Source organism: Schistocerca nitens, chromosome 1 (genome assembly GCF_023898315.1).
Source record: "Schistocerca nitens isolate TAMUIC-IGC-003100 chromosome 1, iqSchNite1.1, whole genome shotgun sequence".
In the NCBI taxonomy this organism is placed as follows: Eukaryota; Metazoa; Arthropoda; class Insecta; order Orthoptera; family Acrididae; genus Schistocerca; species Schistocerca nitens.
Genome location: NC_064614.1, coordinates 390,098,586 through 390,119,167, shown reverse-complemented (window position 1 = coordinate 390,119,167; position 20,582 = coordinate 390,098,586). Strand labels below are relative to the sequence as shown.

At 37.8% G+C, this 20,582-nt stretch overlaps 1 protein-coding gene across 2 annotated transcripts in view; it reads right to left on the bottom strand.

Moving 5' to 3' along the window:
* Window positions 1-19,822, bottom strand: part of LOC126249321 (nucleoside diphosphate kinase 7) — a 115,551-nt gene extending 95,729 nt beyond the window's left edge. Inside the window, exons 1-2 of one of the 2 annotated variants that reach the window (XM_049950979.1) lie at window positions 19,709-19,809; window positions 19,557-19,610 (exon numbers count right to left, since the gene is read on the bottom strand). In XM_049950979.1, coding sequence (XP_049806936.1) covers window positions 19,557-19,610; window positions 19,709-19,711 — 57 coding nt within the window. In that variant the 5' untranslated portion in view covers window positions 19,712-19,809. Of the gene's footprint in view, window positions 1-19,556; window positions 19,611-19,708 lie in introns of both variants that reach the window. The other variant, XM_049950987.1, reaches the window with a different exon arrangement.
* Between the last annotated feature and the right edge of the window lie 760 nt (window positions 19,823-20,582).

Sequence of the window (20,582 nt, the reverse complement as noted above, 5' to 3'; positions counted from 1 at the left end):
TATAACTGAATACTGTGACTGGGTTGGGTTCTTTGGGGAAGGAGACCAGACAGCGAGGTCATCGGTCTCATCGGATTAGGGAAGGAAGTCGGCCATGCCCTTTCAAAGGAACCATCCCGGCATTTGCCTGGAGTGTCCTCCCGAACGCGAGTCCAGTGTCTAACCACAGCAGCACCTCGCTCGGTAATACTGTGATTCCGAATTAGTAAAGTCTATGATACAGAATGCATTTTATCATACTTACATAATTTTATTCCAACAAGATATTTTAAATCACTATGTTGTGCTCTATTTAAATGTATTATGTATGTTTTATAATTATTTTGTGTTAAAAGTTGATTGTAAACAGTAGACGATATTGTTATTACATTTTTATGAACAGTAAAAACATGCTGGACAAATCATATATGTGGAGAGGCAAAGAAAGATGTATAATCCCTGTGAAAATGTTAGTACTAAATTTGAAATGGATTTATATCTCATTATCAATATGGAACAAAGACTTGTAATTTTACAAGCTGTGAGTAATTCATTAGTTATTTATGAATATTCACGAACAGTTCTACTTTTGAACATTAAGACTGAAATTAAATTGCTCAAACACTTTCAAAAGTTCATAACACTTCATAAATTAATAGTCTTTATTGTAAGGTGACATGTTAAAGATGATGTTTGCTATGGTCTTATTAAAAATTTTGTGAATAGTTCACACCCATTTTGTTTTGACCATTTTTGAGTCTGTGCTATAATGGGCTAATGTGATTTATTGTATGGGACGTAACAAAATTTTGTGTTGATATGAAGCAGAATAGTGTCATGCACCAAGCTGCCAGAATCCACACCACCGACTGAGATATGTAAACTACACAGTTTTTAATGCTTGTAAATGTGGTACTCCGCAAATCGAAGCACTCATTTGTAGTTAAATTAATATATCTAAAAAGTCCTCAGGTTATAAATTAATAACCTGAAAAATTTTGTTTATCGCAATAGTATGCACATTTTAATCATTATTTCAAAGATTAAAGTTTAGCTTGTTCTGTCATGAATTTCTTAAAAACTAGAGCTAGATAAAAAGTATCGAAAAAAAAAAAAAAAAAAAACTTTCTGATGGACAGAAAGAGCATATGTATTGGATACAATTTTTTTTTAATTTTTTTTTAATGTGAGGGCTAACCTGATAAAAATGTAAACAAAAACTATAGTATTTCTTCTATTTCATGTAAAAAGTAAATCAATTACTGATTTAACCACATAAATATTTAGCTATACATGAAAACTGAACTTTAACCTGAAGAAAAAATCCTTGGTGTTTAGTGGATTGATAAAACAGGGCAAGTGAAATAGCAAGAAAATACACTTACCTGAACAATATTTTCCATTATTCCACACTTCCTCTCAATTTTTCAACATACCAATTACTGAACAAATGGCTAATATTGTGATAGTATTGTATGGAAAATAAGTGAGAATGAAGGAAAGAGGTTAAAATCAATGTTCCTCCCCTCTCCCTGCCAACTTTCTACAAACATTAGTTCCATGTCCACCCTTGCAACAATTGCTGACTATGTTGTTATCATCACTGCATATCACCTTTTTCTGCAAGACTATGGCTCTTTCTAGAAGAGCAAATGTTATGAAACAAATCTTTTTGACTATTCTCTCATGTTTTATCACTAACATGGTCTGCAGAGCTTATACAGTGTTTCAAGCTTGGTGATTGGTTTCCTCAGTTCACAGGAATTGCTGACAGTTGAAACTAACAGTTAATGGAAAATGTTATTAGTTTTCAAGTGAAGAAAGGTTTACACATTACAGCAGAAGTGGAATAACAATTAAATGTAATGCAAAACACATCAAGAACTGAATGACACCACTTGTCCACCACTCATTTGTATAAAATCACGTTTTATAATGCAGCCAATTGTAAAAATTTGAAAATCCAGTATTGATCAAAACACTGTGCCCCCACCAAAACACCACAATAACGGAGTACGGGACAATCCAAATTAAGTCAACTGTTTTTGGTTAAGTTTTTTTTTTTCAGTACTCATGCAATTAACAAATATTGCAAATTCTAACTGCTTTTGAGTATGCGAGATGTTTTTATTTTTGGGTTTCAAATTATAAGTTGTTTAATTTTCAAAACGTTTTTAAAAGATCAATTTGAGTATTACTCCACAACTATTTAAGTTACAGAGTTGACTTTGGTGTCTTTTAAAACTTTTCAACAGTGATATGAAACACAATGCTACCATAAAATTAATTCAAATCTTGTCAAAATGCAATCTTTTTTTCAAAATCTGAAAATACCCTTTTTTGCAGAAAAAAATGTGTGTCTCTTACTATTTCTATTTGACTTTGATACAATTTGAAAATGGGGACAGGACATATGAAATGGAACTTAATTTTTTGATATAGTGATGCACCACATTGAAGATTCTTAGCTGTTCATGTGGTATGGAACGGTCACCAGTTAACTAGTATGTTACTACTGTTGGATGTCAGTTAGGTCTATAGTACAACACACTTGTTGCAGTGTTTACAAATGTTGTTACATCATCACGCATGAGAGATGCTCAACCTCTCAAGTGTAAGTTAATTTGTTTAGGGAACTTACAAACAACATTAAATTGGTCATTATTGAAGCTGATTTTGAAAATAATGGACCTCCACCTCTGTTATTAATTCATGTTTGGTGTAAAAAGGGAAGCATACCAGTTTTCTGTTTATACAGAATAACTTGTGAGAGGCCTAAGTTTTCATAATCTATGATTTTGCAGGACACTACTCATTTGTGCTTCAAAATGAAACTCAGTCCTACTACTGGAGCATCACCTAAGCTACACAGCACCTTTCTGTAGTGTACTACATTGAGCATAACACTGCACTCTAACATTTGACTTACACACTGGTGTGCAAAACTTAAGGACAAAAGTAGCTTTTGCATTATGTGTCATTGCCAAGCAAAATACCTCAATGAAACTTGGACCATACATAGAAAGAACTGCTACACTATAGTGCAGAAGGTAACTGAAAGAAATACACAATGAGATGATCAGAAATGATGCTTTAATTCAAAGACAATAATTATACTGAAGTCACTGCAATTTACGAAAGTCCCCTGGACATTACAAAAAGTGGGAGATGGTTCTTAATAGGGTGTGTGGTCACCATGAGTGACAATGCATACTCCACAACATGATTCTGTGCTGGACACAAGACTGCTAAAGGATGTCAAATTAAACACCTTTCCCATATTGAACAGCTAAGACCCAGAAACCATCTCAAAAAAAAAAAAAAACAAGGGGGGGGGGGGGGGGGGGACACAGAGAGGACTGGTGAGGATTTCTTGTGGGAGTGCACTCCACTTCTCCACCAGCGCAGTTGGCAACTGCCGCTGGATATTCACTTGTGCGCATGGACGATCTGCAATATGTCTCCCTGATGCATCCCACATGTGAACGATGGAATTTAAGTAAAGGAACAGGCAGGCCAGTTCATTTCCTGAACATCCTCTCGTTCAAAGAGCTCCTTCACTTGTGCTGTCCAATGTGGTCATGCAATGTAAACCATAAAAATTAAATCAGGACCAAATGCAACCGTGAAAAAATTAACATGGGAAAGGAGTAAAGTGGCACAAAAACAATAAGCAGTGAGTGTACTGTGTTCAAAGATTTTGTCAGTATGAGCTGCAACACCAATCTTCTTACACCATAACACCTGACCATCAAAACAACCGTGTTCAACAAAGCTGTACTTACCATCATATGGTGAGTAGGAACATTGACAGACCTATTGGTTTTGATGGTGCTGGTGTTATGGTGTGGGAAGGCATCATGCTGCATGGGCACATATTTGAAATCTTTGAACATGTTACACTCACTTGTCAGTGTTACTGTGACACTGTACTCCTTCCCAATTAGTGTCTTTCCAGACTGCATCAAGAACTGCAGGTGGAGGAACCCCTGGAACAAGAGAATACTTGGCAAGTTGGGTAGCAGGTTCGACCGAAGCGTCCGATCCCACTCATCGGCTCTGACACGTGAGGTAAGGCTGTCATGGTGTCTGACGTCATGACGGCGTGGAACTTAGTTTGTGAGAGTGGCGTGTTTGTAGGTGTCATTTTGATGTGATCGGTGGTGCTCTCTGGTGGTGTGTTAGGTGATGTTTTTGGTTTAGATTGCGTGTGTGGCGTGTTTATAGGTGGCGTATTGTTGCGGTGGGTGGTTCTCTCTGGTGGTGTGTTTGTGGGTAGCGTGTTACATGGTGTATGGGGTTCATTTGAGTGATAGCATTGCACGTGTGTGGTGTCGGGACTGTGCTTTCAGCAGAATATTTTTCAGTGAGTTAACGATTTTAGATTTGTTATTTCGACGTTATTGTAGTTTTTTTCTGTTCGTCATGTGTGAATTTTGGTAAATTGCTTTTTTTATGTCTTTGGTAGGTATGGATATGACTGACAAAGTCAACAGTTTTCGGTTGTCAGCGATGATGGGGGACAGTGTGTTGTCTCTAATAAAATTTCTTCAACTGTTCAAACTTTTGGATGAAGTTGTGAAGTGTTCAGTATGTCGTGAAGAAATGAAGCTTACTAAAGTTCCGGCGTCTCGGACCAGGGACGGCTGTATGTGGAGATGTTGTAAGGATAACAGGTCAAGGGAAGTGTTCGATTCCAATTCTGTTGGTTTGTTGTGTTTTTTGAGGTAGTGATGATTGTGGACGTGGTTGTAGTTTTGGGTTTTATGATTTGGTAACGGTAGTTTCTGTTGACCTATATAGATCAAGGGAAGTGTTCGATTCCAATGTGTGGTTGTGGCTGTTCCGGTATCAGGAGTTGCTGTTGAGCTATATAGGTTAAGGGAAGTGTTATTTGTGGGATTGGGAGCTGATGTTGAACTATATAGTTCCAGGGGTGTGTTCGATTCCAATCTGTGGGATCAGGAGCTGCTGTTGAGCTATAAAGTTCAAGGGAAGTGTCTGATTCCAGAGGATAGTGTGTTTAGTGGAATTGGGGGAGTTTTGTGCTGTTTTTTTTTTCGTCGTTTTGTGTGGTTCGGTATGGTGGTGTGTGTCTAAATTTGTTTACATTTACTTTGTCCCCACCCAAAAAACCCCTATTTCCCACTCTTAGGTTTTTGCGGAACGTTGGTTTTTCAATGTATTTTCGTGTTTGTTGTCATGTTTACGTAATGACATCATAGGCGCCATATTGGAGTCGTAGTGTATGGTCGTTTCCGTCATATTAGTGACGTCATGGGTCAAAGCAGATGGTGGAATCGGACGCTTCTGTATTTCCCACTAGCATGCTCTTTGCCCATACTTAAATCCTACTGATAGGGAGAGGAAAGTTCTGTGAAAATGATAAAGTGAAAATATAGCAAAATTGGCAATTTTTAACTAAATATTATGAAATCAGCAGCTTTTAAAAACTACCCAGGTCAAATATCACACTCTGGCCTACAACCCCTGAAGTCTTAGATGGGCTAGTTGATTGTATCCTAAAAAATATCAACTCCAGGATGCTAGCTGGAAGAGTCTCCGTACTGACCTGGCATAAGCAATTGCGATCCTCAATTAAAAAGAAAAAAAGTCTATCGAAAATTATTATACAAGTAATTCTTCAACAAACAGTGCTCAAATAACTGCTTTGTGTGGCTTTTTTATTTTATTTGGTTTCATCCTGTGATAGAAAAAGATTATTTACAACTCATCTAACAAAAATGCAGATAATGTTCATTATGATTCATTTTTACTCAGGTGTTTCTATTCCACACAACTTTTATTACTCAGATTTTTATCAGATTTATACTATAGGACTATGCTAATAAACATGTAATTCACATTTTGTAGTAAGCTAATACTACAGCTTGGTGTTTGAGGGAAAGTCTTTATTACACAGTTTCATACCAAAGTCTCTTACCTCTTTAATCTCATAAAATGTACTTAATTATATACCTCAACAAGTTATTTTTTCTCCGTTTCATTTTTAATCAATGTTTTAGTAATAAACCAAAGGAGTGCTTTCAAGATTTACCACATTGGGTCATTCCATGCCGAGTGGTCTAGAGGCTCCCATATGACCCTCGTGGATTTTGATGAAATTTTGTATGAACATTCACACATGTTCTCAATGAACACTGATAAAGTTTCAGTTTGAGAAATTCAATACTTTGTTTAAGACCATAGCACAGCTTTCTATAGTGCGTCCTTGAATTTTCAGCAACTTTGAGATGAGATATCTCTGTAAGTATTTGCAATTTTCATATAGATAATTTGAAGCAAAGTTTGGCGAAAAAATAGCTGTTTAAAAAAATGCGACCTTTAGTTTTTTATATCTCCAAAAGTAATTGTGGGATGTACATGAAACTTTGCACACCATAACTCACCAACACAAGGTCTTAGAATATAAAATTTCATTCTCCTTGCTTTCCATTATTTCACAAATCTAGGGTAAAGTTGACGATTTTTCAAACAGTGTTAAAAATGGGTATTTTTAGTCAAATTTTTCAAAAAAGTGTTTTCTCCAAACTCTTCTAAACTATGGTCATTAGAAACAGCATATTCTAAACTATCTAGAAAAGTGGATTTGGTTTTGCAATGTAAGCATATAAGGCCCTAAAAAGTAGCATCATCAAAGAGTCGCACTGGAAGTTTGAACACATTTTTCTGGCTCTCAAATTATACCTGAAATCTTTTATTTTGCCTTATACATGTTTATTAATGTCTGGGACAAGTGAAATAAGAAGTCCTGATGAATAGGACCTAGCTTAAGTCCGAATAGCAAAAGAATAAAAATAGAAACAATGTTATTTTTTAATTGTCACCTCCTCCCCCTCCCGCCCCCCCCCCTCGCCCCCACGCGCCCCCCCCCCTCCCTCTCTCTCTCTCTCTCTCTCTCTCTCTCTCTCTCTCTCTCTCTCTCACACACACACACACACACACACACACACATTAATATTAAGAATGAATGTAAATCGTAAAATTTATTTGCATAATCATCTAATTATTAGTTGCCTGTTTAATGATCAACACCAGCTTACTGATGGAAAAGAAGTGTATAAATGAGTTGCTATGGTCCATGGTGGCTTAATCACTGCTAGTTTCATTTCACCTGAGAAAACCAGCATTCCCATTGCCATAGGGGCCACGCCCGATAGCTTAGCAACAGCCACGGTTGGGTTTCTTTACACAGGTTCCCAAGCCTGATAGTAAATAATTTAAGTGCCCTGTGTAAAATTAGACGGCACTCTCGGGTTCCTTAGATTGTTTCCTCTAACCTATTTCAATTTTTGATATGCTACATTAATTTTCTGATGAATATCAAGAGGAATGGTGTATTGCCAGCTAGACAAATTTACTGATGGAGCTGGAATAACTGCGATAATGTGGTGTTCCGGAACCCAGCACTTGTCACTTCTTGGTGGCCAATAAAATGAATTTGCTGGACCATGTGGGTGCATAAAGTTTATTAATGCATCCCTTTGCTCTGTGGAAGTCTCACAGATATTCCCAATCCACCACATGTTTTCGTAGATGCATGCAACATATTGTCCTGGTTGGAGAGCAGACATTAATATGCCTCCTTCATTACTGTGACCCATGAACAATCATTTGAAACTCTGCTGACCTGAATTGTTGTTTCATCAATAGGTAAAAAGTGATGATTTTTCTCTAGTGCCTGCTACAGTTTGTCCAAGTTTAAACCTCTCTTCTTGTGACACAATATTTTTTTCAATTTCATCTTTACTGGCGAAAACAAATTTAATTCCATTAATGTTTTCAGAGCAGAAGTGAAACAGATCTAGGGGAGTAAGAATTTGTTTGCTGCTAACCGCTTTGTTGTACCTCCAATCCCGTCACAAGGTGATTTCCCATGACTAGTAGCAAAAAACTTCCATTCGGCTGTCATTCCAAAATCACTCTTATGATAGCACAAATTTTGGAAATTCTTGAAATTTTTATATTAAAATTTGTATCTGTTCTTTATGAATTGCATTCTGCATCTTGGCTTTCAGTTCAGTCAGCAAATGTGCATAGTCGGCACAGTTTCCACATTCCTTAATTTCACTAGCATCTTCAGTTTGTCGGTTTACTCCCATTGCATTTACAATTCTGTTTTTAATCACATTTTGAGCCTTTTGAATTTTCTTCTTCACATATTGGGGCTTATCTCTGTAGCTTACTGTTCTCTTCAGGGGTGAAATACCGATAGACAATAAGCTACTATTTAATTCTTCTTTTGGTGTACAGTCCTCATCAGAATGTGATGATGAGGCTGATAAAGCTTCGTCCAAGTGTTTATTTAAGGTAGTCCTGAAAGACGGACAAATTTTCTGACCTGGCTTTATGTTATTAACAAGCTGCTTCTTCAACATATCAGAAACCTTATTAGCTGTTTCAGTATCAAGAGTGCGAATTCCTGCCTTAACATTATGATTTGCCTTCCCAAAGGGATCGAAGCATTTTTTTTGTAACCTCTCATATTGTGTCAATAACAGGGCTTCATGGTGTACACAAACTTGAGAGGTATTGTCCAGCTTTGCTTCAGAACATCGGACCAGCAACTCTTTTTCCTCATCACTAAAATCCGCAAACCATTTTAAAGCAGCTTTATGGCAAAGAAAGTGACATGACGCTATGTTCCACTATCTCCTTGCCCAACTGAGCAGGAAGGTATGCTGTTCCCTTCTGCATCCATCTCTAATCAGTAACTAAATAATGTATTTGGCCTCTAAGTGCAAATTATAATCTGCTTAAATTTCAGACAAATTGCTACTGAATGAAATTATACACAATGGAAAAATCTAATAAGAGATATATGCTGTAAAAGATACTATCAAAACAATTTTTTGTTAATTAGATTACAAACTTTGATGGTCTTACGAATCACTTAACAAGCCACACTCAGTCAAGAGAACCCACTCACTATGCTGCAAACACACCACTGAAATACTGATTGTTCAAACAAGGCTCACAATAATGAAACAATCTGATTGTTAAAGTAATTGTTGCCATTATATTTTCTATAAACAGTGAATCTTGTGAATTTTCTCTGTGAAACTAGTGGTTACGTATTTACCATATATATATATATATATATATATATATATATATATATATATATATATATATATATATACACACACACCAAGGTAGTAGGCTACATTTAAGTGTGATTAAATACAAAATTAAAACTCTTAGATGTTTAACCAACCAATTTCACATGTTTCCCTAATAACTTTAAGACAAAAATTCACATTATTATACAATTGAATCCAAAAATTAGGTCTTTCCACTTGTAAATATTTACAATTTTGAGAAGTACAAAAAATATGAAGCTATTTTCATTAACTTCTTTATATATATACAAAGATGATGTGACTTACCAAATGAAAGCGCTGGCAGGTCGATAGACACACAAAATTCTAGCTTTCACAACCAACGGTTGCTTCGTCAGGAAAGAGGGTAGGATAGGGAAAGACAAAAGGATGTGGGTTTTAAGGGAGAGGGTAAGGAGTCATTCCAATCCCGGGAGCAGAAAGACTTACCTTAGAGGGAAAAAAGGACGGGTATACACTCGCGCACACACACACATACCCATCCACACATATACAGACATTACCAGACATATTTAAAGACAAAGAGTTTGGGTAGAGATGTCAGTCGAGGCGGAAGTGCAGAGGCAAAGATGTTGTTGAATGACAGGTGAGGTATGAGTGGCGGCAACTTGAAATTAGCGGAGATTGAGGCCTGGTGGGTAACGGGAAGAGAGGATATATTGAAGAAGAGCAAGTTCCCATCTCCGGAGTTCGGATAGGTTGGTGTTGGTGGGAAGTATCCAGATAACCCGGACGGTGTAACACTGTGCCAAGATGTGCTGGCCGTGCACCAAGGCATGTTTAGCCACAGGGTGATCCTCATTACCAACAAACGCTGTCTGCCTGTGTCCATTCATGCGAATGGACAGTTTGTTGCTGGTCATTCCCACATAGAATGCATCACAGTGTAGGCAGGTCAGTTGGTAAATCATGTGGGTGCTTTCACACGTGGCTCTGCTTTTGATCGTGTACACCTTCCGGGTTACAGGACTGGAGTAGGTGGTGGTGGGAGGGTGCATGGGACAGGTCTTACACCGGGGGCGGTTACAAAGGTAGGAGCCAGAGGGTAGGGAAGGTGGTTTGGGGATTTCATAGGGATGAACCAAGAGGTTGCGAAGGTTAGGTGGATGGCGGAAAGACACTCTTGGTGGAGTGGGGAGGATTTCATGAAGGATGGATCTCATTTCAGGGTAAGATTTAAGGAAGTCGTATCCCTGCTGGAGAGCCACATTCAGAGTCTGATCTAGTCCCGGAAAGTATCCTGTCACAAGTGGGGCACTTTTGGGGTTCTTCTTTGGGAGGTTCTGGGTTTGAGGGGATGAGGAAGTGGCTCTAGCTATTTGCTTCTGTACCAGGTCGGGAGGGGTTGGTTTGATGTGGACAGATGACCGTTCCATCGTCATTCTTCCGGCGGACAAGGGTTCCACGACTGTGGTACTTGATCGTCGGGAGTATGTGGCAGAGGGACTGCGTCAGCTTTCAGACAACACCACATACAAAGTTTGCCAAGGTAATCCCATTCACGATGTCCAGGCGGAGCTTCAAGGAATCCTCAGAACCTTAGGCCTCCTGCGAAACCTTTCACCTGACTCCATCAACCTCCTGACCCCACTGACACCCCGCACCCCTACCTTCTACCTTCTTCCTAAAATTCACAAACCCAATCATCCTGGCCGCCCCATTGTAACTGGTTACCAAGCCCCCACAGAACGTATCTCTGACTACGTAGATCAACACCTTCAACCCATTACATGCAGTCTCCCATCCTTCATCAAAGACACCAACCACTTTCTCGAACACCTGGAATCCTTACCCAATCTGTTACCCCCAGAAACCATCCTTGTAACCATTGATGCCACTTCCTTATACACAAATATTCCGCATGTCCAGGGCCTCACTGCGATGGAGCATTTCCTTTCACGCCGATCACCTGCCACCCTACCTAAAATCTCTTTCCTCGTTACCTTAGCCAGCTTCATCCTAACCCACAACTTCTTCACTTTTGAAGGACAGACATACCAACAATTAAAGGGAACAGCCATGGGTACCAGGATGGCCCCCTTGTACGCCAACCTATTCATGGGTCGCTTAGAGGAAGCCTTCTTGGTTACCCAGGTCTGCCAACCCAAAGTTTGGTACAGATTTATTGATGACATCTTCATGATCTGGACTCACAGTGAAGAAGAACTCCAGAATTTCCTCTCCAACCTCAACTCCTTTGGTTCCATCAGATTCACCTGGTCCTACTCCAAATCCCACGCCACTTTCCTTGACGTTGACCTCCATCTGTCCAATGGCCAGCTTCACACGTCCGTCCACATCAAACCCACCAACAAGCAACAGTACCTCCATTATGACAGCTGCCACCCATTCCACATCAAACGGTCCCTTCCCTACAGCCTAGGTCTTCATGGCAGACGAATCTGCTCCAGTCCGGAATCCCTGAACCATTACACCAACAACCTGACAACAGCTTTCGCATCCCGCAACTACCCTCCCGACCTGGTACAGAAGCAAATAACCAGAGCCACTTCCTCATCCCCTCAAACCCAGAACCTCCCACAGAAGAACCACAAAAGTGCCCCACTTGTGACAGGATACTTTCCGGGACTGGACCAGACTCTGAATGTGGCTCTCCAGCAGGGATACGACTTCCTCAAATCCTGCCCTGAAATGAGATACATCCTTCATGAAATCCTCCCCACTCCACCAAGAGTGTCTTTCCGCCGTCCACCTAACCTTCGTAACCTGTTAGTTCATCCCTATGAAATCCCCAAACCACCTTCCCTACCCTCTGGCTCCTATCCTTGTAACCGCCCCCGGTGTAAAACCTGTCCCATGCACCCTCCCACCACCACCTACTCCAGTCCTGTAACCCGGAAGGTGTACACGATCAAAGGCAGAGCCACGTGTGAAAGCACCCATGTGATTTACCAACTGACCTGCCTACACTGTGATGCATTCTATGTGGGAATGACCAGCAACAAACTGTCCATTCGCATGAATGGACACAGGCAGACAGCGTTTGTTGGTAATGAGGATCACCCTGTGGCTAAACATGCCTTGGTGCACGGCCAGCACATCTTGGCACAGTGTTACACCGTCCGGGTTATCTGGATACTTCCCACCAACACCAACCTATCCGAACTCCGGATATGGGGACTTGCTCTTCTTCAATATATCCTCTCTTCCCGTTACCCACCAGGCCTCAATCTCCGCTAATTTCAAGTTGCCGCCACTCATACCTCACCTGTTATTCAACAACATCTTTGCCTCTGCACTTCCGCCTCGACTGACATCTCTGCCCAAACTCTTTGTCTTTAAATATGTCTGCTAGTGTCTGTATATGTGTGGATGGATATGTGTGTGTGTGTGCGCGAGTGTATACCCGTCCTTTTTTCCCTCTAAGGTAAGTCTTTCCGCTCCCGGGATTGGAATGACTCCTTACCCTCTCCCTTAAAACCCACATCCTTTCGTCTTTCCCTCTCCTTCCCTCTTTCCTGACGAAGCAACCGTTGGTTGTGAAAGCTAGAATTTTGTGTGTATGTTTGTGTGTCTATCGACCTGCCAGTGTTTTCATTTGGTAAGTCACATCATCTTTGTTTTTAGATATATTTTTCCCACGTGGAATGTATATATAATTTTTTTTTATACAAATGAGAAGAGTTTTATGCAGGTGAACACTTACAATAAAAGCAGAAGGGCTACTTCTCATAGTTTTCAAGTTTTTCTGACAGTCTCATTGCCTATTTACCAGATCTTTTTATTTCAATTATTCAAGGCACTAATAAACATTTATTAGGCATAATAAAAGGTCTCAGGTATAATTTGAGTGCCAGAAAGATGTGTTCAAACTTCCAGTGCGCCTCTTTGATGATGCTACCTTTTAGGGCTTTATATGCTTGCATTGCAAAACCAAATCCACTTTTCTAGATAGTTTAGAATATGCTCATTCTAATGACTATAGTTTAGATGAGTTTGGAGAAAACACTTTTTTGAAAAATTTGACTAAAAATACCCATTTTTAGCACTGTTTGCAAAATCATCAACTTCACCCTGAATTTGTGAAATAATGGAAAGCAATAGGAGAATGAAATTTTATATTCTAAGACCTTGTGTTGGTGAGTTATGGTGTGCAAAGTTTCATGTACATCTCACATTTACTTTTGGAGATATAAAAAACTAAAGGTCGCATTTTTTTTAAACAGCTATTTTTTCCCCCAAATTTGCTTCAAATTATCTGTATGAAAATTGCTCAGAAATTCTTTTCTTAATATTTTACTTTAAAGAGCTCTAAAAGTTGTATAAGATGGCCAAGTTTTGTTTCTATAATGCAAATACTTACAGAGATATCTCATCTCAAAGTTGCTGAAAATTCAAGGATGCACTATTGGAAGCTGTGCTATGGTTTCAAACAAGTGACTATATCTCTGCAAGTATTGATTTTCTGAAACTGAAGCTTTACCAGTGTTCATTGAGAACATGTGTGAATGTTCATACAAAATTTCATCAAAATCCATTATGGTCTTGTGGGAACATTTCTCGATATTAGACCACTTGGCACGGAATGGCCCCATTATAACTTTTTTTATATTTTAGTACAATAAGGATGATATCATAGCATTGTTCTGTTACCTACCAAGTTAAAATGTAAAAAAGACTGTTAGATGGTAATAATTACAGTTTCCTAGCATAACAGTTTTGAAGTTATAACAGTTTTGAATTTATGGACAACTTTCTTTCACAGTACTTTCAGAAAATGAGCAATTTTCATTTCTTGGAATTTTTAAAAATGTCAATAAATGGTACATGCACTGAAAGAATATGAAGTTTCGTGCAGGGTGCCACATAAAAAACTGTCTTTGAGTACTACAGAGCTCATTATCACCTGCCACTTGTCATGAATTCAGTAAATATAGACCTCTCTGTTAGCTTATTTCTTTACTAAATTGTTATTATATGTTTATCTATTTTTAGTTGTATTGGCTCATGGTGGGCAACAATTTGTGCATATCTGGCAAGCAGGCAGTACTCGGGACCTACTTTTCATGCACCAACCTGTAATTTCCATTTATGCTATGGATACATACAACAAAGAAAAATAAATAAATATCTGACTATGAGGTCCAAAACTTTGTGATTTGCTATGGACTGACCTATACACAACACAGTTTAGGTTCAAGAACAATTTTAGGAGCAAGCCAATTTAGATTTCCTGTGTGTCACACACACTTTAAGTTAGAATCCGGTAGTCAAACAGATCTCAAACCCAACCACTGCATCAGCCAATACATGTTCTACTAAAAATCCCTGTTATGAAAGGCAGCTGAACTGCAGGAATGAACGTAGCTTCAGACAGAATAACATTTGTATGTGATTCTATCATTTGTGGCCTTAACTAATCCCAGGAACTTCATCCCAGCTGTCTGTTTGCTTTATCGTTCCACCTACATGAGCCATACCTCACGAATGTGAGGAATTAGATTAGATTAGTTTTCGTTCCATAGATCCGTGCTGAGGAGATCCTCGTGGATGTGGAGCATGTCAATTTTTTTTACTCACTTTATTTAGGCCTATTTATTTATTTATTTATTTTTTAAAGCTGAAATAACAATACTAATAGTATGAATATATACAATACATCATTTGTTTCTATTAAAATATTCGCCAATGGAGTAGAAGGAGTTGGCCACTAGTAAGTCTTTCAGGCTCCTTTTAAACTGATCTTTATTTGTAACTAAATTTTTTATGTTTACTGGCAAATTATTGAAGATGAGTGTTCCTGAGTAGTGGACCACTTTTTGAACTAAAGTAAGTGCTTTTAAGTCCTTGTGCAGATCATTTTTGTTCCTGGTATTGTATGTATGAACTGAGCTGTTTGTTGGAAAAAAGAGATATATTATTTAGGACAAATTTCATTAATGAGTAAATATACTGTGAGGCAGTAGTTAGTATACCCAGTTCTTTGAAGAGGTTTCTACAGGACGTCCGTGAATTTACTCCACAAATAATACGTATTACACACTTTTGGACTCTGAAAACTTTTGTTTGACTTGAAGAGTTACCCCAAAATATTATACCATATGACATTATGGAATGAAAGTAGGCAAAGTATGCAAGCTTTTTCATTTTTATGTCACCTATATCTGCTAACACTCGAATTGCAAATACAGATTTGTTAAGGCGTTTCTGCAGTTCTGTCGTGTGCTCTTCCCAACTGAATTTATTATCAAGTTGTAATCCCAGGAATTTAAGACTGTCAACCTCTTCTATCTGCTCTTCTTCGTATTTTATGCATATGCTGGGTGGAAACCTCTTACAGGTTCTGAATTGCATATAGTGAGTCTTTTCGAAGTTTAATGTCAGTGAGTTGGCTTTAAACCATTTATTAATATCCATGAAAATATCATTAGCAGATCTTTCTAGAACTACACTTGACATACTATTTATTGCAATACTTGTGTCATCTACAAACAAAACGAACTCTGCTTCTGGCAGTGTAACTGATGAGAGATCATTAATGTACACAAGAAAAAGCAATGGCCCTAAGATGGATCCTTGTGGGACACCACATGTAATTTCTTCCCATTCTGATGATGACTGATGACTTAATTCACTAGTCCCTTGCACTGACACCCTTTGTTTCCTGTTAGTGAGGTATGACTTGAACCATTTTGCAGCACTGCCCGTGACACCATAGAATTCTAATTTACTTAAAAGGATGTTGTGGTTCACACAATCAAATGCCTTTGACAAATCACAGAAAATACCTGCTGCTTGTAATTTGTTATTTAAGGAATTAATTACATTTTCACTGTAGGTGTAAATAGCCTTCTCGATATCAGAACCCGTCAGAAATCCAAACTGTGTTCTTGATAATATGATATTTGTGGTCAGATGGTTAAGCAGCTGCCTGTACATTACTTTTTCTAAAATTTTTGAGAATGCTGGCAAAAGTGAAATCGGTCTGTAGTTTGATGGTATCTCTTTATCCCCTTTCTTGAATAGAGGCTTAACATCTGCATATTTTAGCCAGTCAGGAAATGTCCCAGTTATAATTGACTGGTTACACAAGTAACTTAGAATTGTACTAAACTCACAAGAACATGCCTTAATTAACTTTGTTGATATTTCATCGTACCCACTAGAATGCTTTGTTTCTAAAGATTTTATTATGGACATTATTTCTTTTGGTGAAGTGAGTGATATATTCATGTACTTGAAGCTATTTGTGAAGGCTAGTTTCAGATATTCAAGGGCATTATTTACTGATCCTGAAAGTCCCATTCTATCAGTAACGGATATAAAGTACTTGTTAAATAGATTTGCCACACTATGCCCATCAGTTACTAATGTGTCATCTACCCTTAGTGCTGTTTGCTCCTGTTCCTTTCTGGTTCTACCAGTTTGCTCTTTCACTATATCCCATATTGTTTTTATTTTGTTCCCTGACATTGCTATCTTCTTCTCGTAGTGCATTTGTTTAGACGTCTGAATTACTTTTTTTAATGTTTTACAGTATTCCTTGTATTTAGCTAAATCATCAGCATTGGAGCTATTCTTGGTCGACAGATACATTTTCCTTTTTGTCTTACAGGAAATCTTTATTCCTTGTGTAATCCATGGTTTTATTATAGATTTCTGTTTAATTTGAGTAACTTTTAGAGGAAAACAGTTTCAAACATGGTACTGACATTGTTCATGAATGTGTTATATTTTTCATTCATGTCATGAGCACTATAAACATCTTTCCAGTTCATATATTTGAGCAGTTTTCTAAAACACTCAATTTTTGGTTGATTGACTACTCTCCTGTACTCAGATTTAGCAGTCTTGATAATCTGCTTAGAATTCACATCTAAAACAAGGAGCTGCATGTCATGATATTATAGTCCATTTATAACAGGTTTTATGATATGATTTTGTTCCTTTGATTTGTCTATAAGAATGTTATCAATGGCTGTCCTTGAGGATTTAGTGATCCTAGTTGGAAAGTTTACAGTGTGAGTTAGATTGAAAGACAACATTACTAACTGCAGTGAATGTTTACTGGAAGATTGCATTAGAAAATCTGTATTAAAGTCACCAGCAATCAAAATTTCTTTGTTTCTTCCTGTTAAATAACCCAAAAGAGCTTCTAGATGATCTAAGAATAGATTATAATTTCCTGCAGGTGCTCGGTAAATAGTTATTATTATATAGGATCTGTTATGGAACTCTACTTCTGTTGCATATGCTTCTAGATGCTGCTCTAAACAGAATTTATTAATGTCAATTTTCTTGAATTTATGGCAGTTTTTGATAAATGTGGCAACTCCTCCTCCATTCATATCTACTCTGCAGAAGTAGGAAGCTAGCTTAAATCCTGAAATGTCTAACATATCTATATCAGTGGTCACTTGATGTTCAGAGAGGCAGAGTATGTCAATTTGGTTAGATGAATTCATTTCATCAATACAAATGAGTAGTTCATCAACTTTATTTCTAAGTCCCGGAATGTTCTGGTGTAATAAAGATAACTGATACTGCATACTAATGGGGTTGTAACTGCTTTGGCGAAGATGAACTGGCAGTTTCTGATTACTTTCTGTTAAACGCTGTTTAATTACAGGCTGTATGATACTATCTGACTCCTGTTCATCTGTTTTCTCAAACTGAGTGTGTCTGCCAATCTCTCTTAAAACTCGTTTTCTTTCCCCCTTCCCTATCCTAAAAAAGGCATCCCTCTGACACCTGTGACCACTGGTATTTTACCACTTGTGCCAGTGACCCCCCTTAAGTTTTCTGCAATCAACCCAGACAGTTCTCCCTTCTGTCAAACTTTTATACAGTTGTATTAGCGGATATCAGCTTAACATATTAACAAGTAATGTTAATGTTTTTCAAATTCCTGCTAAAGGAAACCCCTCAGTGCTCTCACTCTGTAACAAAGACACACTACTTTTGAAAAACGATTCTCAATAAGATGGAAGAAGATGTAAATGTATCAAGTGACACAGAATATTGGCAAACAAATATAGCCCACAGCAATGGACATCTCTAAAAAAGAAAAATATGAAATTAAGGAAGTAGAGTTATTTGAAACTATCTTTGTGTGCCAATATACTCTTCATAAATGAGTCACTATGTTTGCATATGCATTCCCTATCAGAACCACACATTTTTCTTGTGTTCTAATTTATGATGAAAGGAGAGAGCAAAATGTTGAGAATGCAATGCTAGACCGTCCTGCCCCTCTGTCTGTCTGTTTCAAAATGAAGATGTGATTTATATTTTATATTATCCACTTTCAGTTTAGTACTCTCAGTATGTCTCACACAGCTGACTGGAAAATTAGCATGAAATAGCCTGCACAATCCAGAACAAACTAAAGCATTACCTCACTTCAACAGTGTGCTCCAAGAGTTTCCAACATCATATGCATCTGGACTCAGTGGATTTCTGCTGAAGGCAAATAATCCTCTGCATTGTATTTCATTTTGAAAGTATTCCATTTGGTCATGCAACAAGCGGTTTCCACATTCTCACATTTGTAATCATAACATACACAAAAAAAAAAAAGCTTTTCATGTAACAAATGAGCATAGGCCTATTTATGGTACGTAATTACAGTATATTCCTTACTGGAACTCTTACTAAATGAAATTTAAAGTTGATTGGCACATCAGAAAGCCATTGCATACACCTTGTGATATGGCATAAAAGAACAAAAAAAAAAGAAAACATAACTTCCCTACATCAATTATGTATTTGTTACTAACTACCTGGTCACAACTATTACATTGCCAGCATTTCAGAAGTACGCAATGGCCAGTACTGGCAATAGCCAATACTGCAGATGAAACACATGTATTGCAGCCAACTGATCACCCATAAACCTCAATGATAAGTCGCTTCACTTATATTCAAAATGGAGCACAGATGATGAACAAAGTAAGGACGCCAATATTGGGTGATGAGGTGCTGATTACATTGAAAGGCGGTCTTCAAAAGAAATCAGAAAAAAGCACAAAGGTGAATTGGAATATTGGGATTATAAACGATGATTGCAAGCAACTTATAGAAGCAAAAAGATGAACATACAGTCGGATAATATACAATATTAATCGCAACAAACACACGTTTTTTTGTGTAGAGGGTGTCTAAAGCATTACCGGTAGCTGTTTGGAGGGAGGGAGGGTAAAGCGGTACTGTAAGTGCATGGAAACTAGTGGTCCTTATTAACATTGGATTTCCCGCAATTAACCAGACATATACAGAGACAAACAAACTGGAAAGTAACAACACATGCGATATCCCCAGTGCCACAAATTGTACACGAGCATATATAAGAATTGCTGCCGTATGGCAGAATTTTTAGAGCAAGTGATGTAAGCCAAGGCATTTGCGACAATGACATTTAATCTGAATTTTCCTGCACCCTGACATCAAGAGACTAAAATAAATTGTTCAAACCTGTTCAAACAACATGAAAGCTATCATTAACAAAAACCGGAGCTTTCCAGAAAACTGTGAAAAAGAAATAACGACTCATCAGACTCAATTAAAGAATAAAAAACGCAAACAAAACAAAATATGCTCTTCAGTGTTGACCAATGAATCCTTACCATATTCACTTTATTGAAAGAAACTTATTTACACCACTATCACACACCAACACTTTTCAGCGCCACTACGTTTATTTACTACGTTCTCATTTGTTTTTCCTTAGAGGTAATGCCAACACACAGCAACAAAGAACAACGATTAGTCTTGAATACATTGAATCGAAATTTGAAACTCATTTCCAAAAATTAGTCCTTTAAAGTCTCTCACTCTCTCAGTCTATACAATATTTTATGCGAATACCGCTCTGGGTATTTGTTGTTTACTGTCATAATTTGGATACTTCAAGAATTCCAGATCGACATAGAAATAATTTCCATCTAATGCACGAGAACAGAAAAATGTAATATTCGAGCGAGATCAACTGTTTCTAGCAGCTTTTTTGGGCATAACAGAGATCCAGCTCTTTTACGTAACAGTTTAAAAAAAAAAGAAAGAAACAGTGCGTCGGTTCTTCACAGATCTCTATTTCTAGGTGACGGTAAGATTTAGTTTTCACCATGTTAGTTATTGCATTTGGAGAGATCTTGCAAGGGCCACAGGTCCATAAGTGTCTCCTGCTAGGGTCTGTTTCTTTATTTGTTGTGTCTTGTTAATGCCTTGGGACTCCGTGCCGATGCCAAGGTTCTGCTCTGATGGTGTCTACCTCTCGAATGTGTCTGAGTCGGTCTAATTTCTTATGAATTTTTGTAGACTTCAGTTTGATCATTTCTACAACAGGTTTCATATTGAGCTGTAATTCAGTGTTTGGATGCACATGTATCGTGATGCCCTAAGTATACACCGAAGGACTTTTATTTTGTTATATATATATATATATATATATATATATATATATATATATATATATATATATATGTGTGTGTGTGTGTGTGT